The sequence below is a fragment of the Ascaphus truei genome, chromosome 2, assembly GCF_040206685.1.
Source record: "Ascaphus truei isolate aAscTru1 chromosome 2, aAscTru1.hap1, whole genome shotgun sequence".
NCBI lineage: Eukaryota > Metazoa > Chordata > Amphibia > Anura > Ascaphidae > Ascaphus > Ascaphus truei.
The window spans coordinates 226,569,935-226,591,562 of NC_134484.1; the positions used below are offsets into that span (position 1 = coordinate 226,569,935).

General features: G+C 40.8%; 1 protein-coding gene across 1 annotated transcript in view; it reads left to right on the plus strand.

Annotated features, from left to right (window-relative positions):
* The window catches only part of MYO10 (myosin X), a 258,726-nt gene that overhangs the window by 167,248 nt on the left and 69,850 nt on the right, over positions 1 to 21,628 (plus strand). The window contains exons 9-19 of the mRNA XM_075585926.1: positions 5,466 to 5,569; positions 8,243 to 8,372; positions 8,764 to 8,882; positions 9,390 to 9,536; positions 10,563 to 10,663; positions 11,262 to 11,328; positions 13,658 to 13,750; positions 14,726 to 14,794; positions 14,968 to 15,050; positions 15,772 to 15,880; positions 17,047 to 17,127. Coding sequence (XP_075442041.1) covers positions 5,466 to 5,569; positions 8,243 to 8,372; positions 8,764 to 8,882; positions 9,390 to 9,536; positions 10,563 to 10,663; positions 11,262 to 11,328; positions 13,658 to 13,750; positions 14,726 to 14,794; positions 14,968 to 15,050; positions 15,772 to 15,880; positions 17,047 to 17,127 — 1,103 coding nt within the window. The remainder of the gene's footprint in view (positions 1 to 5,465; positions 5,570 to 8,242; positions 8,373 to 8,763; positions 8,883 to 9,389; positions 9,537 to 10,562; positions 10,664 to 11,261; positions 11,329 to 13,657; positions 13,751 to 14,725; positions 14,795 to 14,967; positions 15,051 to 15,771; positions 15,881 to 17,046; positions 17,128 to 21,628) is intronic.

The window sequence follows — 21,628 nt, forward strand, 5'->3', positions numbered from 1 at the left end:
GCATTAATGGCAGAATGGGTGTGATAACGTGTTCCCGGTACTTGATGCCTCTGCCCCTGGGTGTTGTGTCTGGTACATAATAACTGCATTAGAAAGAACATTTATCTACTCAGTGCTCAAGCTTGGGACATCTCATTGGATGATCGCTTTGGTAGAGATAACGTGGTTGCAGCCAATTCCTGGTGGCTGTAAGGGTAGTGGAGCACCAACTAGTAAATGAGCAAGAATAACATTATGTTCCCTGATCAGCTTAAGGGCCCTGGTCTGAAGTGCCGACCCGTGTGACATTCGGGGAATGTCAAGGTTATGTAAAGGTTAATAGAAGCCAGAAAGTTATAACACCTTAAATTTACCAGATTTTTGGCCGCAAATTTTTCCCCAAAAGGGAGGCACAGAATCCTACAATTGGATACATCTCAATGTCATCTGCCCACCATGTAACGCCTCCCTAGTCTACCAAATTTCAAGGTGACGCAAATGGGGCAAAAGGTGGAGCAGTGCCTGATTCATTGATGCATAGGGAGCAGTATGAAAATGGTGCTATTTGCATCAATTTTGCTCCTCCATTGCCTTGGTACATAGCCTAAACTATACTCCTGCTGTCAGCCATAGACAATGGACACCTTCTTCTTAACCAATTTAATATAAATCGGGAGTGGAAGTTGCATTAGCATTTGAAAGCAGGAAATGGAACCTACATCACAAATTCTATTTAATGTATTTAATGACATTACTATGTATTACTTATACATGGTTACATTAATTATTTATTACATTTATTAAGTATGACATACTTATACGTTACATAATAACATTAATTTCTTATGTTCATTTCTCTACAAGGTAAAATAACACTTTTCCTGTGGACCCTTTTTCGCTTACATTTTTCAACTGAAAAATCTGTACATGTACCTGAACCGTACTAGCTGTACATGTACCTGAACCGTACTAGCTGTACATGTACCTGAACCGTACTAGCTGTACATGTACCTGAACCGTACTAGCTGCACATGTACCTGAACCGTACTAGCTGTACATGTACCTGAACCGTACTAGCTGTACATGTACCTGAACCGTACTAGCTGTACATGTACCTGAACCGTACTAGCTGTACATGTACCTGAACCGTACTAGCTGTACATGTACCTGAACCGTACTAGCTGTACATGTACCTGAACCGTACTAGCTGTACATGTACCTGAACCGTACTAGCTGTACATGTACCTGAACCGTACTAGCTGTACATGTACCTGAACCGTAATAGCTGTACATGTACCTGAACCGTACTAGCTGTACATGTACCTGAACCGTACTAGCTGTACATGTACCTGAACCGTACTAGCTGTACATGTACCTGAACCGTACTAGCTGTACATGTACCTGAACCGTAATAGCTGCACATGTACCTGAACCGTACTAGCTGCACATGTACCTGAACCGTACTAGCTGCACATGTACCTGAACCGTACTAGCTGTACATGTACCTGAACCGTACTAGCTGAACATGTACCTGAACCGTAATAGCTGTACATGTACCTGAACCGTACTAGCTGTACATGTACCTGAACCGTACTAGCTGCACATGTACCTGAACCGTACTAGCTGTACATGTACCTGAACCGTACTAGCTGTACATGTACCTGAACCGTACTAGTTGAACATGTACCTGAACCGTACTAGCTGTACATGTACCTGAACCGTACTAGCTGCACATGTACCTGAACCGTACTAGCTGCACATGTACCTGAACCGTAATAGCTGTACATGTACCTGAACGTACTAGCTGTACATGTACCTGAACCGTACTAGCTGTACATGTACCTGAACCGTAATAGCTGTACATGTACCTGAACCGTACTAGCTGTACATGTACCTGAACCGTACTAGCTGTACATATACCTGAACCGTACTAGCTGTACATGTACCTGAACTGTACCAGCTGTACATGTACCTGAACCGTACTAGCTGTACATGTACCTGAACCGTACTAGCTGTACATGTACCTGAACCGTACTAGTTGAACATGTACCTGAACCGTACTAGCTGTACATGTACCTGAACCGTACTAGCTGCACATGTACCTGAACCGTACTAGCTGCACATGTACCTGAACCGTAATAGCTGTACATGTACCTGAACGTACTAGCTGTACATGTACCTGAACCGTACTAGCTGTACATGTACCTGAACCGTAATAGCTGTACATGTACCTGAACCGTACTAGCTGTACATGTACCTGAACCGTACTAGCTGTACATGTACCTGAACCGTACTAGCTGTACATGTACCTGAACTGTACCAGCTGTACATGTACCTGAACCGTACTAGCTGTACATGTACCTGAACCGTACTAGCTGTACATGTACCTGAACTGTACTAGCTGTACATGTACATGAACTGTACTAGCTGTAGTCCACATGTATGCTAAGACTTGTACTGGGTCCCACACAACTGAACTTACATTTGCGTTTTCACGTCATTATTTAAAGTTAGTTCTGCATTGCACCCATATTTGGGTATGTTTAATGATATGCTTATCGTATGGTTATCAAGAATATGCTTGCATAGATTTTAGTTTTCGTTCTCCTAGCGCAGCTGCTACTGCAGCATTAAAGCAGATATTGATTTTCAGCTAAGTAGATGCTCTGGTTTCAAAGGTTTATTAAAATGCACTTCTAATTAAAGTGAGATTTCATTTTCTTAACTTGCTAGCCACGGAATATAATACTCCATTCCAATAAAAGGGATTATAGCTTTTATTTATTTTTAAAATAATCACCTGCCAAACCATTTATCCGTTTTCCTTGTAATTAAGATATTCTGTGAAGGTGGCAAATGTTTTCTGATACATTGCTTAAAAACTAGACTATAAATAAGTCATGCAAAACTGTAAGTAGATCACTTACCAACTGAACCGAAATGTTAAACTAATGTGGCAGTTTATTTGATGCACTTTTCAGCCGCTTGCATCAAAAAGTGCCGCATAGGATAAGGAAAGTTGCAAATGGTGACAATAACATCACTCAGTGGACAATAACATCACTCAGTGGACAATAACATGTGGGCCACTGTCCCACTAACAGCAAAACATCTATATTCTAAGGCCGCGTCCATGGATAGTTCTTGTGGGCTGAAGCGCGCTTACGCTCGGCACTGAGCCCCTACAGCCGCAATGAGAGCGACTTTAGTAGGGGCTCGACTACGCTTCCGCAAGTGCGCGGAAGCGTAGGTCTTAGGAAAATGTTACATTTTCCCGCTTGCCGGAGCGCAGGGCCGGTCACGTGAGCGGTTCGCCCAATGAGGGCGAATCAGCTCCGTGACGTCACTGGCCCGCCCACCGACACGCCCCCGGACGGCGCGCTGTCTAAGGCCAGGGAAAGCACCCGCTTTCCCTCAGCCTCAGCGCGCCTCCGCCCGCAAGCAGTATCCATGGACGAAGCCTTAAGCTTTTCGTGATCATTCCGGCCCCTGTGTGATTCTCCCTGTTATGTGACTGCTGTCACTCCTTCGGCTGCGCTTATAGTGACGGCGACAGTGACGTCACGTCAAAACAAATGCATTGCTCTTATAGTAAGCACAGCGCGACGGCTTGGTCGCGATCACTGGAAGTCATCTCAATTTGATTTTTCCAGCGACCGCAGCCTGACGTAGCCGGCACTATAAGCGTAGCCTTAGTATATTTGTTGTCACAAATGTAACTCCCTTTCCTCCCTGTCTCAAGCTGTTGCCTAGCAACTCCTGCACTGGCCTGATTTGGTTTGTTCCAGGACCCCTGGCTCTTGGTTTCTCCCGGCCTTATTTCCTGCATGTCAGGTCATATCCCCTTCCTTTTCAAGCCAGCAGCCAGTGTGAGTAGTCACCCCTCTCACTGTTTCCCCAGAACAAAGCATTGCCTTTTCACCTTCCTCTCATAAATGTTACTTCCAAGTTGTCTTATGCTTCTGTGTACCCCCCTCCAATAAAGTTACAGAAAATAGGAGGACTCTGCGTGCATTTAAAGGGGACGTGTTTAACTGCCTGATCCTACTCATTAGCTACAGTTAGCCTGGGCCAGTACAGTCACAAAATTGGAAGAAAAACAAAATCAGTATTTAAATTCAGTAGAACTTTTTTCAAAGGCGTTTTCTTCCTTTTCTTGAATTAGCCACCATTCGAAAGCGCTTCTCAGAAAATCAGTCTCTGCTGATGAAAGCTACACAGAAAAAACAGAATACAGATGTAGCAAGATTCACTGACTCTGGCACCGCGATCGATGAAGAAAAAGTCTGCGGCACAGGAGACCGTTTCTGAAGCGATCGTGCTGCAGGGGGTGGGGGGGGTCCATTCTTGGGACCTCCCACAGGTTCAATCATCTGGTGCCGCGACCACCACTGTTGCGTGACTGCGGGTCGCAGCGCCAGCGAACACAGGAAGCTTAGCTACATCTGTACTTACCTAAAACACACAGCACCAACAGGTTATTGGTGAATGTGAAGTAGAGTTTAAGCAACCTATCAGTCATTCAGTTGAATGACATGTTACTGTACAAGTAATGGGGGCTATGTATTAAGGTAATTTAGAAGCAAAGAAAGTGTGTTGTGATGCATTACACTAGTGTCAAACATAAGAACCTGTTTCTTACATGGGGGCAGATTAATCTTTATGATGCTGGAAGTCCAACCACACGCGCGTGCCACCAGACTTCAGGGATCTGGACCCTGTTATCGCTTTGCTGGAGATCACAGAAAGAGAAGGGGAGCCCACCCTAGTAATGAGAACAAAGAGAACGATGTTCCCTGAAAGTTACAGGGGGAACTGTAAAGGTTAATTGAAGCGAGAAAGGTATACCACCTGACAGATTTCTTGACACAGATTGTGTCACATTTCCTCCAGAAATGACACACAATGGTGTATAATTGGGTACATCTCATTATCATGTAACTCCTCCGTAAAGCCTACTTTCTCAGGCTGATGCATATGGGGCAAAATGTGGAACCGAGTGCTTGATATATTGTCCCATAGGACAGCACGATAAAAATGACTCCTCCATTGCTTTTATACTGTTCATACGCCCATAGCCCCCAATGTGGTTTGAAGATAGATAGCACCAAAAAGGCATAAAACACATTCCTAAGTTGTTTCCAAATCAAGAAATTACTTCTCCAGAGTGGAAATACCTTTACTTGTTTATGCATTTTTTTTATGATAATATTGTTTTGCCTGTGATGGTTCTAAATGCAGAATATTTACTGTTCATAGTTTCTTGAACCGTGCAATTAGATTTTTAAGTGCAAAATTAGTGGTTATAGGATTCTCTAACGCGAACGGCCACTTCATAGTACAGTATATACAATTATTCCTTAGTATTAAATTGTGATAGCAAGAATCTCCCAATGTGAGTTTAATTATTAGACTGGTACAATCATTTCTGATTTTACCATTTTCTTTATCAACCAGAGTTTTTTCTCTCTCGATTTATTCCACAGAGGCATTTTATTTATTACAACCAGAAAAGTACCACTACTTGAATCAATCTGGATGTACCACAGATGGGACAATCGATGACCAGGAGACTTTTCAGGAAGTTAAAGTAAGACACAATATATTAATCTGTAATTTAATTGTGTCGGCTTTGGCTAGAGTTGGCCGACATTTTTCACGTTCGACTTTTGCATTTTCACATTTTTGCAAAATAACATGATTTTGAAAATAACCTTCGCTAATGTCTAATGCTAATTTCTACAAATTAAAAAATGATCTAAGATCTGAAATTCAGTGGTAAAAATTGAAAAATTAATTAATTGAAAATAAGAGGGGATAGCATTTCCGCTAACTGCGAATATCGTTTGCATGGCAAAATTGGACAATCTCAATGGGATTTTCGATCCTAAAACTTACTTAAAAATATTTGCACATTTTCAATTTTTTTCAAAAATTCTGAAAACACTACCATGCAAAAGTCAATTTCTACTCATTCGTCATCTCTAGCTTTTCTATGATCTCTATAAAACATGTGTGGTACTATTGAAACTGCAGCGTTATCGGAGGTTCAGCTATAGGATGTGACACAGTGCCGAGACTGCTCCTCAACCTGCATGCTTCTTCTGTTGCCTTGTTTATTTTATTCTCTCATCCTACATTTAAATGTCATGGTTTTCTACTTTTTACGGGCTGTTCTCCTGGGTATGATTGACCATTCTTTTAAATACAATTCATCAAAAAGATTGTCCAAACTCAGCCTGTTATTCTAATTACTCTTGCTACTGCTAACTGAATATCTTGGATCTTTCTTTCTTGCCTAAGCATAAAAAGGGCCGTCATTCTATTTCAGCGTGTTTGTTTTGCAACCGTATTTCATAACTTGGTTACAGATATACATCTTCTTGTGTAATGGCACAGTGTGTTCTTCAGCAAATTGTACATGTTATATATTTTGACTCGGAATGTGAAGTATTCACGAAGTCAAGAAGTCACTCGGGGGACTGAGCAGGGCTACTATAAAGCAGAAGTTGGAAGGCATGCCACAATAATGATGTCTGATGTGGTCAACTGATGAAATCCATACGTTATCAAGAGAATGATATTAACAACGGTTTTGTTTTTTCTTCCTAAAAAAAGACTTTATGTGACTTATTTTCAAAACTGAAGAACTGTGTCTCCCTAGCTGTAAATAGTAATTAGATAAATATGTAATAAAAAAGGGCAGATAAGCCTATCACGTGATTCTAAGAAAGATTTGCTCTGGTTTCTAGCACACATACCAGGGAGTATCTATATCTGTCTTGACTGGATGCTCCTGTACATGTTTGCCACTGACAGATCATTTAACCCCCCATTTGGTTGAATGAGTAGCTTAGGGGTAAGAAACTGCCTTTGAAACAGGTAAACAGGGTTCAAATTCTAGTATCAGCTTTCCTGGGAAAAGAGACATGATCTTTCTTCGGGGTAGAACCACAGACCTCCATTAGTGACAACGAGACATTAATTTCACCTAACGTCTCGTTAAGTGCGAACGGGGATCTTCAAAGCTCATTAGCGATGCATTAAGTGCTGTTTTCACCCGTAACGAGCCCATGCATTATTATAATGGAAGTTAGTGCTAATGATTTGCAAAAGAGGTGTTCCCTCCAACAACGCATATCCACAGAGCTCAGTTACAGTTAGCGTTACCTCCAGACCCTGAAATAGGTCTTTTACAAATGTAAAACCACCGTTACAGTACATATGGTTTAACTATTATATTGTTATTTACAGGGTTCTTTTCCTCTCCTGTCTTCTCTTTTTTAATTTAATTTAGTTAAGTCTATGCTAATGAGATCTCTAACTGCGTTGTTTTTAGATGTATTTAGCTTTGTGTACAGTATAGCCGTTACACTGAGGAAAACTGATGGATGTTACAGATTTAGGCAACATCGCGCTAGCAGCTCTGATTTAACGGAGTTCTGGGGATCTGCCCCTTTGCTTCTGGCACTAGAATGACATTGATGTCTCTGTGTAGTAGAAACTCACTAACCACTGATATGGGTTATCGCAGGGTGCGCAATCTTCTTACCCAGCGCCCCCCTGCTGGCTTACCCCTCTCCTGGTACAGTGATAGACTCACTAAGCCCTGATACGGGTTATCGCACAGTGATAGACTCACTAAGCACTGATGCGGGTTATCGCACAGTGATAGACTCACTAAGCACTGATATGGGTTATCACACAGTGATAGACTTGCAGAGCACTGATACGGGTTATCGCACAGTGATAGACTCACTAAGCACTGATACGGGTTATCACACAGTGATAGACTTGCAGAGCACTGATACGGGTTATCGCACAGTGATAGACTCACTAAGCACTGATACGGGTTATCTCACAGTGATAGACTCACTAAGCACTGATACGGGTTATCTCACAGTGATAGACTTGCACAGCAATTAATGCGGGATCACTATGCGATAACCCATATCGCAGCTTTGTGAAGATCCCTCATTGTGCTACATATATCAATAGCGCTAAATAAGAAAATAATAATATTATTATTATTATTGATTTTGGTAACTATGGGAATCCAAAACCTTTCCCTAATCTCCTAAAATTAAAGAAAAAAGCTCAAATGAGTTTACAGATAAAAAAAATAATAATAATCTATTCACGATTTTCAAGTTTGAGCTGTCTTCTAACTTCCTCAGGCACCTTCTATTTAATGTACCTCTCATGATTAGAAAAGGATAAATATTCAGGACATGACCCACAGTCTTCTCTTCCTTCCCTGCAGACGGCCATGGAAGTCATGCAGTTCAGCAGCGAGGACGTCCGGGAAATTCTTAGGTTGCTCGCCGGCATTTTGCACCTGGGAAATATTGAATTCATTACCGCTGGGGGGGCACAAGTCGCCTCCAAAACCGGTAAGACTGTACGACTTGGTTTATTGGGCAAACATCTGCTGCACAATAAAGTCCTATCATCACGAGTATCTGAAGAGTACGGCAGTAGACATCACTTGCTTTCAAAAGTCCACAACCAAAACATGTCTCCAAAAAATGAGCATTGCTACTGAAGTTTACAAATACATTTGTGAATGAAACCAGTGGAACTTTGCTCTGTATACTTGTTTTTTGTTGTTGTTGTGGGTTTTTTCTGGGAGAGGTTAGGGGCAGGGTATAGGTTTCTACTTGTTTCTTGGCATATAAATCCCTGTAAGGGATAAGGCCACTTTGAGAAAAGGATTTCATAGGTGATACATGTATTGTAATAATATGCCAATGTTTTCATGAAAATCTCTTATTTTGTTGCTAGCACTGGGAAGAACTGCAGAGTTGCTGGGGCTGGACTCGGTGCAACTAACAGAATCACTGACCCACAGGTCTATGATCCTCAGGGGAGAAGAGATCTCTACACCACTCAGCATAGAGCAGGTAAGCAGGACATCATACCTGCTAGCTTCTCAAAAGTACATTTTTAGAGACTTACACTAGTTCTCAATGGCACTTAGTGCTCGGAAAGCCAGAGGTTTGTAAGGGCAGAGACTGGTATGCACAGTCCAACTAATAAATAATTATGCACTTGAAGAGTTTGACACAATTTCTCACATTGTCGAACGTCACGACCTCCCTGTCACTGCCCCTACATTACTTAACACTTTTGATAGTATCTTCCCTTTCTCTATCCAAATACTGCTACATAATGTCTGGTGCGTCCTTAAAGTCACAAGAGAGTTGTAACTGATGACAGATATGACAACTATCATTCCTTAGAGTAGCAATTTTGTAGTGAGCTTTTGTGCAATGCTAGATCTGTCAGGGTTCAGTTTTTAATTATGGATATACACATCCATACAATAAATTAAGCTGCTATCGTTTATTGGGATGGTAAGGACATTTCCTGGTTGTATCTAAACACCTTCTTTTAATGTAATACTATAGGCTGTGGATAGCAGAGATTCCGTAGCCATGGCACTTTATTCACAATGCTTTGCGTGGGTCATCAAGAAGATCAATAGTCGGATAAAAGGAAAAGAAGACTTCAAATCCATTGGGATTCTGGACATCTTTGGATTTGAAAACTTTGAGGTATTGTAAATGTACATTACCCCTTCTGCTACAAGCCAGACACATGCTTGTATGCCTTCCAGAATACTCTACAGCAGTGGTTTTCAACTTTTTTTTGGTTAGGGGTGAAAGGCAGGTTGCGGACCTGTTGATGAGACATGTGAATGTGCTCACAAGTGATATTTTCATTTCCTGTGCAAAGTAATGGTATGAAACTTCTCCACAGATGGAATTTGTACAGGATCGTTCCCCTCTTCCCAAGCCTCTTATTTGCATGTGCCTGATAAAGAAAGTACAAACTTTTAAAAAGTGGCCTTGTCATCAATGAATTATGAATTATGAATGACATAATTTACACCAGATCTGTACTGCTTAAGTTTATGTAGTCAGTAGATGTTGCCAAAATCTGTGTATGTTTGCTTATATCACAACTGTGTACTAATATTGTCCAAGTCTACTGTCTCTAAGTGTTAAGTCCGGTAGTTAAAAGGATTTCTGGGGATGTTTGTTACCGGGAGGTACTCAGACCTCTTCTTACCCCAGAATGTCGTCCTCAGACTTCACACTAGCAGGGAATCTGGTGTATCTCCTAGTCTGATTGTTTAAAAGGACTTCTGAGGGTATATGCTGTCAGAGGCAAACTCACACCTCCTCTTACTCCAGAATGTCGACCCTCAGTTGTCCTCAGATCTCACACCAGCAGATAATCCGGTATAATTCCTCACTCTCTCCCCCTTTCTGGATCTGCCAACTCAAACCATTGGTGCTTCAGCGCTATGTACGGTAGCCTCCAAGTCTCAAAAAAAGTTTCCAAACCAGACGTTTTTTGCAACAGCGGCTTCCTTGGCAGTTGTACTTGATAGTCGATCGGCTTTGCAGCACACCGATTGAGAAACACTGCTCTAGATAATGACGTCCTGTAATTACCGGTATGTACTGGTACATCCATGACATGTTGGTACATGACTTTAAGACTCCGGATTCTATTTATCTACATTTTGTAAAAATAGAAGCTCAGTTGAACATATATAATATATATTATTACAGGTCAACCGCTTTGAACAGTTCAGCATAAACTATGCAAATGAAAAGCTCCAAGAATACTTCAACAAGCACATTTTCTCACTGGAGCAGTTAGAATACAGCAGGTAAGGGTAATAATTACATAATATCAATATAAAACCTAGTGGCTGAAAACCACAAACAGCCTTTTCCTATTTATATGATACAGTATTAAAAAATAAAGTATAAATATTTTTTTTTTCTGTGCTGCTTCTTTTGTTCATATTTAACTATGAAAATGCTTATTGTATATATGTATTTTCTTAAAAAATAGATGGACCCTAAAAGTTTTATCGGGTGTGTAATGCACTTGTTTTGATAGTTTTGACGTCTGTGATCTGCATGAAATCTACTTTGGCCCTGTTTCACCAAATGGTGCCAAGCATTAGCATGCACAATTCCCATTCTAAGCTTAGTACCCTTTATTGAATATGGACCTTTGTATTTACAGTTAGAACATGTGAAAGTTAATTTTTCTTTGTGCTATTCCTTTTCTGTACCAAGTACTAGTATATATGTTTGTATTATATTTTAGCCAGGTGTATGACAAAGATTTAGCTCTTTCCACTACCAAGTTGGCAGATTTTCCGTTAGTTCTGCTGGTGCATCATTCCTTACCCGTTGAGAAATGACAAACCTTCTTTATATGCTTTTCAATTCAAATGTGCCCTCTTTATAACCTAGGGAAGGACTTGTGTGGGAAGACATTGACTGGATAGACAATGGAGAATGTTTGGACTTGATAGAAAAGGTAAAACATGGGTCTGCGAAGGGTCATGATCGAAAAATTGTCTTTTTATTCAATTTAGAAGAAAATAGAATCATAGATAGAGTGGTATAACTGGTTTAACACCGGTGTTGCAAGGTGAGCGTGCCGGTTGTGAAGATTGTTGATCCTCACGGTGGGCTTCAAAACAAAGAGAAAGCACAACACATAGCGTAATACTGTTGAAACATTAAACAAACAACATATAAGACAACATATAACAGCTGAATACTGAAATGGTATTTTTAGGACAATAAAATCATTTAATAACAATTAATATTTACTATAATGCACAATTTGCATGGACATATAGATTTAAGCAATTAAAAATCTGAATAGGTGGTTCAACTGCTCCGTAGCACCAATGTTGATGATAGCAATGCCTACTCACCAGATGGAATAGGTTTGCAGGCAGTGGATATTTTAGAGAGTATCCCCTCTCATCTGTGTGCTGCTCTCTGCTTAGCTGGCGTCTCTGTCGGCTCGTGGGTGCAGCTCATCAGCAGGGACTCCTGCAGCTCCAGGAAGCACGTTTGAGCAGACGGAACTCAGCTGCAGCTGATGGTTCAAGCCCCGCTTGAGGGTGGAGGTTCAAGCCCCGCACACATTGGTGTAGTACCCCCCGTACATCGGTGAATCAACGTGAGCTGCCAGCTAACCATCTCTTATAGCCGCCGACGAGTTGAACCAGCTGTTGCGGTTTCCCATTATTCAAGCGCCCTGCTTGGCGCCCTGCAGGAGTACCTGCTGACAAGTTGCGTCCACGAGCGGATAGAGACGCCAGCTAGCAGTGAGCAGCAGATAGACGAGCTCACGGTGGCCCGTGGCTGACATCGTGCTGAATCAGCTGCAGCTGAGTTCCATCTGCTCAGACGTGCTTCCTGGAGCTGCAGGAGTCCCTGCTGATGAGCTGCACCCACGAGCCGACAGAGACGCCAGCTAAGCAGAGAGCAGCACACAGATGAGAGGGGATACTCTCTAAAATATCCACTGCCTGCAAACCTATTCCATCTGGTGAGTAGGCATTGCTATCATCAACATTGGTGCTACGGAGCAGTTGAACCACCTATTCAGATTTTTAATTGCTTAAATCTATATGTCCATGCAAATTGTGCATTATAGTAAATATTAATTGTTATTAAATGATTTTATTGTCCTAAAAATACCATTTCAGTATTCAGCTGTTATATGTTGTCTTATATGTTGTTTGTTTAATGTTTCAACAGTATTACGCTATGTGTTGTGCTTTCTCTTTGTTTTCAAGCCCACCGTGAGGATCAACAATCTTCACAACCAACAGGCTTGGTTTTCGTATATCCTTTATAGTGGTAAAATTTTATAGGCGCCCACGGAACTATTCCCTGTCCATACTGTTTTCCTGACCAGGGGGTCAGGCTTTGTGTCCTAGGCAGCCCCTTATGTATAGTTTTAATTAATATATAAGGTAATAGTTACTACACCACACACATTGCGGTTAGCGCTACCTGTTTTGTTGTTTAAGGTGAGCGTGCAGTAAAAGGTTTAAGTATTGAAGTTGAATGAAATATGTGACACTAGGTTTGATAAATGCTAGGTCATTCTTTTTGCTCGCCCAGCTGTTCGTTCATTCGCTTGTGGTAATGGCACCACGCCCCTCACATGTGATGAAGTCCTTTTAGAATTGAAGGCTTTAAAGGAAAAGTTGATGTATGATACTAAATGACCCCACAAACTGTAAATAATGCTATAAAATTGTGCCCTGCATGTTCAAGCTTTTGTTTTCCACTAAGGGGTGTTTTAGTACAGGAACACTGAGGCCTCCGATCCAACCAGTACTTGAAGGACATTTGGCTGCCCTTGATGACTCACAGGCAGGGAGCTGGCTAGCGATATCTTGCAAGAGAGACATGTCCTCTTCTTCAATAGTAAAAATTCCCCAGATCCGTAGTCCTTCCTCCTGCACTAAAAGAACCAATAGGTCCCTGCACAAAAATAGGGGGCTAGGGGGAGCAGTGGAGGAGATTACTGCTTTATTGTCATTAAAAATGGCAGGTTTGAGTAACCCGGTCACCTTTATGAAATTGTCCAACCACACAGTATAAATGCAGGCTGCTCAATACGTAAACTAGTAGTCAACTAGTACGCTTCCTGTTTTGATTTAAACCCAATCTTTTTGTACTTTATAATCTTATATTTTTTTTTATCAAAATGCTTTTTTTGTGCTATTTTGACATGCAGCATTTTGGCAATGTAAATACGATGATTTCATGAGTTATATACAAACAATATTATTAAATGGCCAGCATAATCTAAATGCTTTGTATGTATTACTCAGAAACTTGGTTTGCTAGCACTCATCAACGAAGAAAGCTACTTTCCTCGGGCAACGGACAGCACCCTTTTGGAGAAGTTACACAACCAGCATGCGGTATGTGATTTTCTGCTCATGCTCATATCTGCAACGTGCTATTCATTTCTTATGCAGGGATTGGGGGATATATTTACTGAGCAGTCTCCTGCCACAGGTCACCCTCCTGGGGTTGGAAGATTCCTTACAGCCCAATTAAGTAAATAGGCGGTGAGGCGTGTTCTAGCACTGGGAGGTGTCTTATGGCACAAGACTGTTTAGTAAACATGGGCTATGGGGGAGATTCACTAAGCTGCGATGGAGGGTATCACACCCTGATCACACATTGACTGCCATTCAAGTCAGTGGCAGTTAACGCCGGATCAGCCTGCCATACTGCTTATCGGCGCTTGCTAAATCCTGGCGTTAGTCTTACGCAGTGTTCAACTGTACAAATTATTAGCAGAACAAACTGCTACAGCACATATTTACCATTAATTTAACCCTTTCAGTGCCAGAGGGTCGTGGCAGCTTTGTGGCCACGGACCCTGCCAGCACTTCCGTATCCCGTGACTGTTCTTCCAAGCAATCCCGTGATCAGTTCTGAGTGGATGTCACGGACCGCCCCATTCCTTCCCTGTGGTACGCGATCGCGTACAGCCCTAAAAACCTAGCAAAGGGCAATGGTGTACGGTGCACGTCATAAGGGTCCCTGGGGCTAAACCTTTCTTGACGTAGAACGTACCTGATTAGGACACACGAGGGGTTAAGCCAAGATCAGTTTTGTGAATAGCAATAACGTTTTCTGCTTGGATTTCATGTACGCAAATGTGATAATGTGTTATGTAAATGTAGCCGATCCCACCAATCCTAAACAAGGGTCATGCGAGGTATGTTTTTGTGATTTTCTTTTTTTTATTATTATTCTTGAATTTGAAACTTTATTCCCACAGTGTTAAGACAAAACCGAACAATAGCTAAACAGAATCCACAATTTATTGCATGTCCTTTTAAGAATGTATGTTTTCATAGTTTTACCCTTTTTTTTTTTTTCAGAACAATTCTTTTTACGTGAAACCAAGAGTCGCTGTCCACAACTTTGGAGTGAAACACTATGCTGGAGAGGTACTGATTGCTCCCTACATTTGAAAGCATTATACCTTTTGCTACCAAAGGGGGCAGCAGTGCATTGCTTTCTGCCAGCAAATACATGTAGCTCCACTCGATCATATTTACATTCTCCTTATTTTAGTTTTCTCATATTTACAATCCTATGTTTTGTTCCCTTAAAAAAAAAGGTCTTGTACGATGTCAGAAGTACCCTGGAGAAGAATCGTGACACTTTCAGGGACGAGCTTCTTAATCTGCTGCGTGAAAGCAGGTAGGAGAAAATTATGTTTGTGCACATGTACAAAAGCATGGAAATTCCGTTTGTAAATACACATTACATCTATGTATATTATTATTATTGTTATTACTTACATTATGTATTTTATATATATATATTTTTTTTTAATATAAATATCAATTTTTTTTCTTTATTTTTTTTATTACAACAAAATTAAGTGGGTATTAATTTCTGGTTGATTTTCACTCAGAATCCAAGGTAACCACACCTTCTGAAAATCTGTGTAGGTGTCGTTATTAAGACTAACCAGTTTTTCCAGGTAGCAAATCTGCCAGATTTTATTTTTAATTTTGGGAATTGAGGGAATAATTGTTTGTTTCCATACTGCCGCTAATTCGCGTCTTGCGGCTGAAGATATGTGGCACAGTAATTTATTTTCATGTCTCGTGAGGAGGTAATATGGTTTGGTTAAAAGAAATAACCAGGGATCCATCGGTAGGTCCAAACCGAAAAACCTTTGTGACCACATGTATTTTAGATTTTGACGCCAATGGAAAACCGGATTTCATTTAAAAGATACAGTGAATCTGTTAGTACTGTGCTGCACATAAAATGCACTTTACAATATATATTTTAACAAAAATGTGTTGACGTTCAGAGTATAAAGTAGTTTGAAAGCTACAGTCCATATATTCCCTGTTTTTGTCTGATGCATTTGTTAAATGGTGCTGTTGTTTTTGTCTTTGTTACTTAGGCTTGATTTCATCTATGATCTATTTGAACACGTTTCAAGTCGAAATAACCAAGACACACTGAAATGTGGAAGCAAGCACAGAAAACCCACTGTCAGCCTACAGTTTAAGGTTAGTATGTTTGCAGGGTGAAATACCAGCCAAGTACCTGAACAAGCAATCCCACTTGTGATTTGTATAAATTATTTTAGCATCATTGGAGCCGTGGGAGGGTCTTTAGTGTTGTACCGTGCTATTTTCAGTGCCGGGACTCCGGTCCACAAGCTACTTACTGATGTAGATATCAGGTTTAAAGTTCCCTCCAGGGGAAATAATTGACCTGCTAAATCTCATGGGATCTGCAAGCCAATAGGACGCCACCACATTATTGGGTGTAGTTCCCTGCTGGTTGATGACAGTGGCTATGTTGTTTCCTACATGGAGAAACCATGAGGGTAATTATCTCGGGGACCGGAGCACTTCCGGCACTGAGAATAGCGCGCTTCAGCAACGGAGCCCCTGTTCCCCTCCTCCCATCCTCAGTTTTAATAATGTTAGAAAACAAATGCACTTAATTAAGCGGAATTGTGTTGTAATATAGTGATACAAAGAGATAACTGACCAAAGGGAAGTAATGTTAGCGATCTGTCGAATTGGCATGTTTTTTTCATTAAAATATAAGTATTTCTCAATCATAATCTTATGTTTCCAAGTAGGCAAGATTTACAAACTCCCTAATATTTTTTTATGATACAACTGTTTATGGAATCCTGTCTCGAAAGGCAAATTGTCAATTTTTTCTTTGGTGACTTATGTTTCTTATTTTGGTTAGAAAGTGATAATGAGACTATCAATAGCGAAACATACAGAAAGGCGGAATAAAATGGTCGAATAAGAATTGTATTGTGTACCCATTTAAATGTATTCGTCTTTCCCAAATACACAAGTGAAATTATCCGACACTGCCGGGTCAATTGAGCAACTCTAAATTATATTACTTTTAGGAAACCATATTTATTTATTTATAAAATGTTTTACCAGGAAGTAATACATTGAGAGTTACCTCTCGTTTTCAAGTATGTCCTGGGCACCGAGTTATAAAAAAATACATAGTAACATTAAAAGAACAGGGTTATACAGGGAATTCACATGTATATTGCGATGTAACACACCTTACTACCACTAGAGGCTGCTGTTGGAAAAATACACATCTATTGAATGCAACAAACATTTTTCCATGTTATGTAGTACATTCTTTTTAGTTTCAGATTATGCATGAAGCTGTTTTTTTATTCTAGGTCTCCCTACATTCCTTAATGGCAACAATTAGCACTTCAAATCCATTCTTTATTCGCTGTATCAAGCCAAACACAGAGAAGGTAAGACCCTGTTCTGTGTGTTTTTTATCTGACGTCCCAACAACTGCATGCTTTGTCCTTGTTGATATTTACTTATGTTATACTTCCTGGACTCGTATTGTGTGATGTACAGTAAAGAGGTTCAATGTAACCATAACATTGGGTACAGCATGTATTAACATCCTTTGTGACTATTTGGTCAGTGGCATGTAGAAACCTGTCTCCACAGCAACCCTCCTTGTTTGAGAAGCTCAATCTAAAGTAAAACAGAGTACAACTTGAAGCTTTTCCATCATAACCTTTTAGGATTAGATAACAGAACCCCATAAACATTAATGCCAATAATTTACATCTATTGACCCATCCTTCCAGTATTCAATGCTCCTTAACAGTCACTATACACCAATAGGTCAACAAAGACTATCCTGTTGGTTATGCTGCAGGTTACAAGGAAATGATAGTCAGTACAAACTTTAATGTAGAAGACTTGTTAACGGTATGTCAGGGCTATATACAGTTATGTTTTCTGTACGGATCAGGAGCTTTGTATGTCTGGCATTGTACTAAGATCTTTAGTACCATTATACATCGCAAGCTTTTTGGGGGAATAGTGGAAGGAGAGAGGGTGGGTATTTTTTAGCACCTGCTTTGAAGCAGCATAACTTCCATTTTGTGAACTATTTTTTATAGACTTCAATACTGTCCATGTGTCCTCTGTAGCTGAACTATGTTATTTTGAGCTCCAGTGGCCCCATAGATCCCAAGATACTATCGGTTTAGTTGTCAGTGTTCCTACGTGGACATTTAAATATGACCACAATAATCATCTGATAGGAAGCCGCAAAGTAATTCTCCCGATGATGTTGCAGCTTCCTTAGGGACTCGCAAGATTTGGCGGCCATTTTGATTTCCAAAACACTGGCAACTAAACTGGTAAATATCTCGGGAACCAAGGGTCACTGGAGCTAAAAAAAATATATGTTTCGGCTCTGGAGGACCCCTCAATTGGAAGTCTGTAAAAACAAATCAATGTATAAAAAAATATTTACAGAAACAACTACAGTATTTGATCCATTTGGGAATTTGTTCAAAGTTACTCTTTTGATAACTGCACTTGCAATAAGAGACAAAATACCACAGGTATTGTGTGATCATTTCAATCTGCAGTCTCACATAAGTTTAAACAGTAGACAGTGAGTGGCTTAATAGGTTAAGACTAGGTGATTGAAAGGCTTGAAATGTTCAATTCAGTAGCTGTAATAGAAAGTCAATGTTATTTGCCCCACCTCAAGTGATAAGGTAGTCAGATTTATTTTTACCCTCTGCATGAGAAAGTAACTAACGAAAGAGCCTGGGAACAAGACATAAATGCAATAAAACCCACCTTATATTTCTAGATATAGAACCATAATGACTACACAGTGCTGCTACATAAAAAACTTCAGTATGGGCTGTAAGGTGTCTTCAAGCACCAGAAGGTATCTTATGGAGTAGCACTGTTTAGACACTATGATTCTTAAGGTTTCAGCACCTGAAGGTGTCTTATGACATACTGACGCTTAGTAAATATGGCTCAGAAATTAAATTGCGCATGAAAACTTGCACCAGTGGTAACACGATATCATGCAATAACAGGAGTAATACTGCCTCACTATAGTGAATTTGTATGTTGTACCATTTTACTTATACCAGGCACACTGTGCTTTTCATAGTTAAGTATAGCTTAGTATAAAGCAAATTATAACACAATACATAACAACATATTTTAACATCAACGATTTAAAATTGTGCTAAAAGCTACCCATTCATAGAGCGAGACTCCAGCTCAATGAAAAGCAATACATTTACACTCTTCTGCATGGTGTGAAGGTCACAGGTGAACAGGGGACAATTGTCCAGTCTACCGGCAAGTAATAATCTGTCAAAACCAAAACCGCAGGCATTTCCTCATGGGATAAGAACTATGTAAATTATACTATTATTTGTTTAATCATAGTAAGATTGTCATGTTTTTTTACCTCAAGCAGACAATAACTATCAGATATTCTGTCAATCAAAAGAAAATGGCATTTATCACCCTATAAAGAAGGGTGATTCCTTTGTTAACACATACAAGAGAAACATTGACTGGTGTTGACTGAATCCTTCAGTGGTCAACCAGTTAACCATAAACTAGCCATCGATTTTCATTGTACATTGCAGATACATTAAAATGAAATATTAGCTTGTTACCATTTCCTTTTCTTTTATTCCCATTTCTAAAATGTTGTGAACTGTAAAACCTAAGGTTCTTTTAAAGATGGCTTTCTTCTCAGCCAAGACTCTTTGTACCTAGAACACAGTTATCCTGGAGCGACCAAGAACATACAACTTGAAAGGAAGGATTTCCACAGCACTCCAAACGTACATAAAAAGAGATGCTTTATTGAATCCATTATTATTATCTTTTATTTATAATGTGCCAACATATTCCACAGCGCTGTACAACAGGGTTGCAGGACGAAAGATAATAAAATAACAAACATTAACATACATTGTTACAGTAGGTAAGGGGGACCTGCCCCAAGGAGCTTACATTCTATAAGGAAGGGTACAAGGAAACATAGGGTACAGGGGGATGATAAGGTTGGTGGGTTTCGGATAGCTGCTTGTTCATTGAAACTCCTAATGCAATCATGACTGCAGTAGGAGGTTGACAAAGGGCTGGTTAGGCCCGAAACATTACTCATTTGTTATGTACCACTTTGTATTTTAAAGGAGCAATCCAAGCCGTTTTTTTATTATTTTAATATGTATGAAGCAGGGGGTATCCGGGGCTGAATCCCATTAATTTCAGCTCTGGGAAGCCCTGCTCCCGGAGATACCTAACTCGAAAGCGGGTGCCGGTATCTCCTGCAGTTTTCAGCTTCTTAGTCACACATGGGCCAATAGGAAGCAGCACCGGAAGAAGTCACGGCTTCCTATTGGCCCCCACGGCCCGGGAGCTTTGAAAAGCAGCCATATAGTGAACCCTGGAGTGGCTACCGGCACCCACTACACAGATAGGTACCTCCAGAAGCAGGGGTCACAGAGTTTAAATGAAAAGCATTAAGCTCCTGAGAACCCCCGCCCACCCCTTTCAAACCTGTATTACAAAAGGGATAGGGGAGAAAATCGCATGGATTGCCTCTTTAATTCAATAGAGCAGGGGTGCGCAAACTGGGGGGGCTGGGGCATGAGTCTGAGTGCAGGGTATGGGGGGTTTACAGAGGTCCCGGACGCTTCGCGAAGGCACTTAAATTTCTTACCTTGGCTCCGGCTGCTTCTCACACGCATTGCCATGGCAACGCGGCGTCAAATGATGCCGCGAGGTTATGTGACGTCACGTTGCCATAGCAACATGACATCATGCCGCAGGAGCCGACGCCGGAGCGGGTGTGAGGGGGGCGCAGAGGTGAGGGGACGCACACACACATACACACATGCACAATTAGCTTAACAAAACACTGCCTTGGACATACAGCGTGTTCTTACTTTATTACTTACGTTATTTTGTCGTTCCTACTGCACATACCTCACTATATATATGACAGGAAATCGACTTTTTACTCCCTAATAACCTGCATCCTCTTAACATTCCTGTCTCTCCCCCTCCCCCCTCCCCCCCCCCCCCCCTCCCCCCCCTCCACCCACCATGCATCTCGTCTGGTAAGCTGAAAAGCTTACAGGCAACAGTTACAACATCTGATAAAGACATTCTTCACATATTTTCTATTCTACTATTTTCAAATTGACATTGTTTTTGTACTTCATGTAGCTGTGTAAGACACTGGTTAAATGTCTTTAAATTTACTCCTCCTATATCTTAGATTTGGATAGAAAGCCTCTCTGCTCACATTTTATTAAATATAGAGATTCACTGACAAATGCCTGCATTAAAAAAGCTAAGGAACCGCAGGAAAATAAAGCACATTATTTAGATATTTTGGTAATTAAAGTATATTATTGTAATATAATGAGTATTTCCAAACGGTTGCGTTGGACTATGTACAAATAATCGCCATTACTTGCACAGGACCTTGGACCATGTAGCAATTCTATTTGTTGTATTCAGCTCCCTACTTTTGTACCTACCGATGTCGCACGACTTACTGTCCCCAGGGCCACGGACAAACAAGCAAAAGTCTGCGGTGCCGGGACATTGTCTGCCACAATGTAGCTGCGTGGGGTCCATGCTTCGGAATGGGACCGCCTGCAGCGTCAATCCTTCAGTGTTGCAACTGCTGCGGTCATGTAATCGCGCAAGGTAGCGGCACCGAAGGCATTAAGTCTGGTTACATCTCTGTATACTACTCCTTCCACTTGTTGTAAAGAAAATGGGATCCAATTCGTACAGTACATACTCAGTACAATCCTTTTAAAACTGGTGTTTTAAGGATCCCCCCCCCTCATTGTTTGAAAGGATCGTGCAGTACACGTCAGCCCTGCTGACATTCTGTGTTCCCAACGTCTTAAAGCAGGAATAACAAAAAGAAGTCCCATC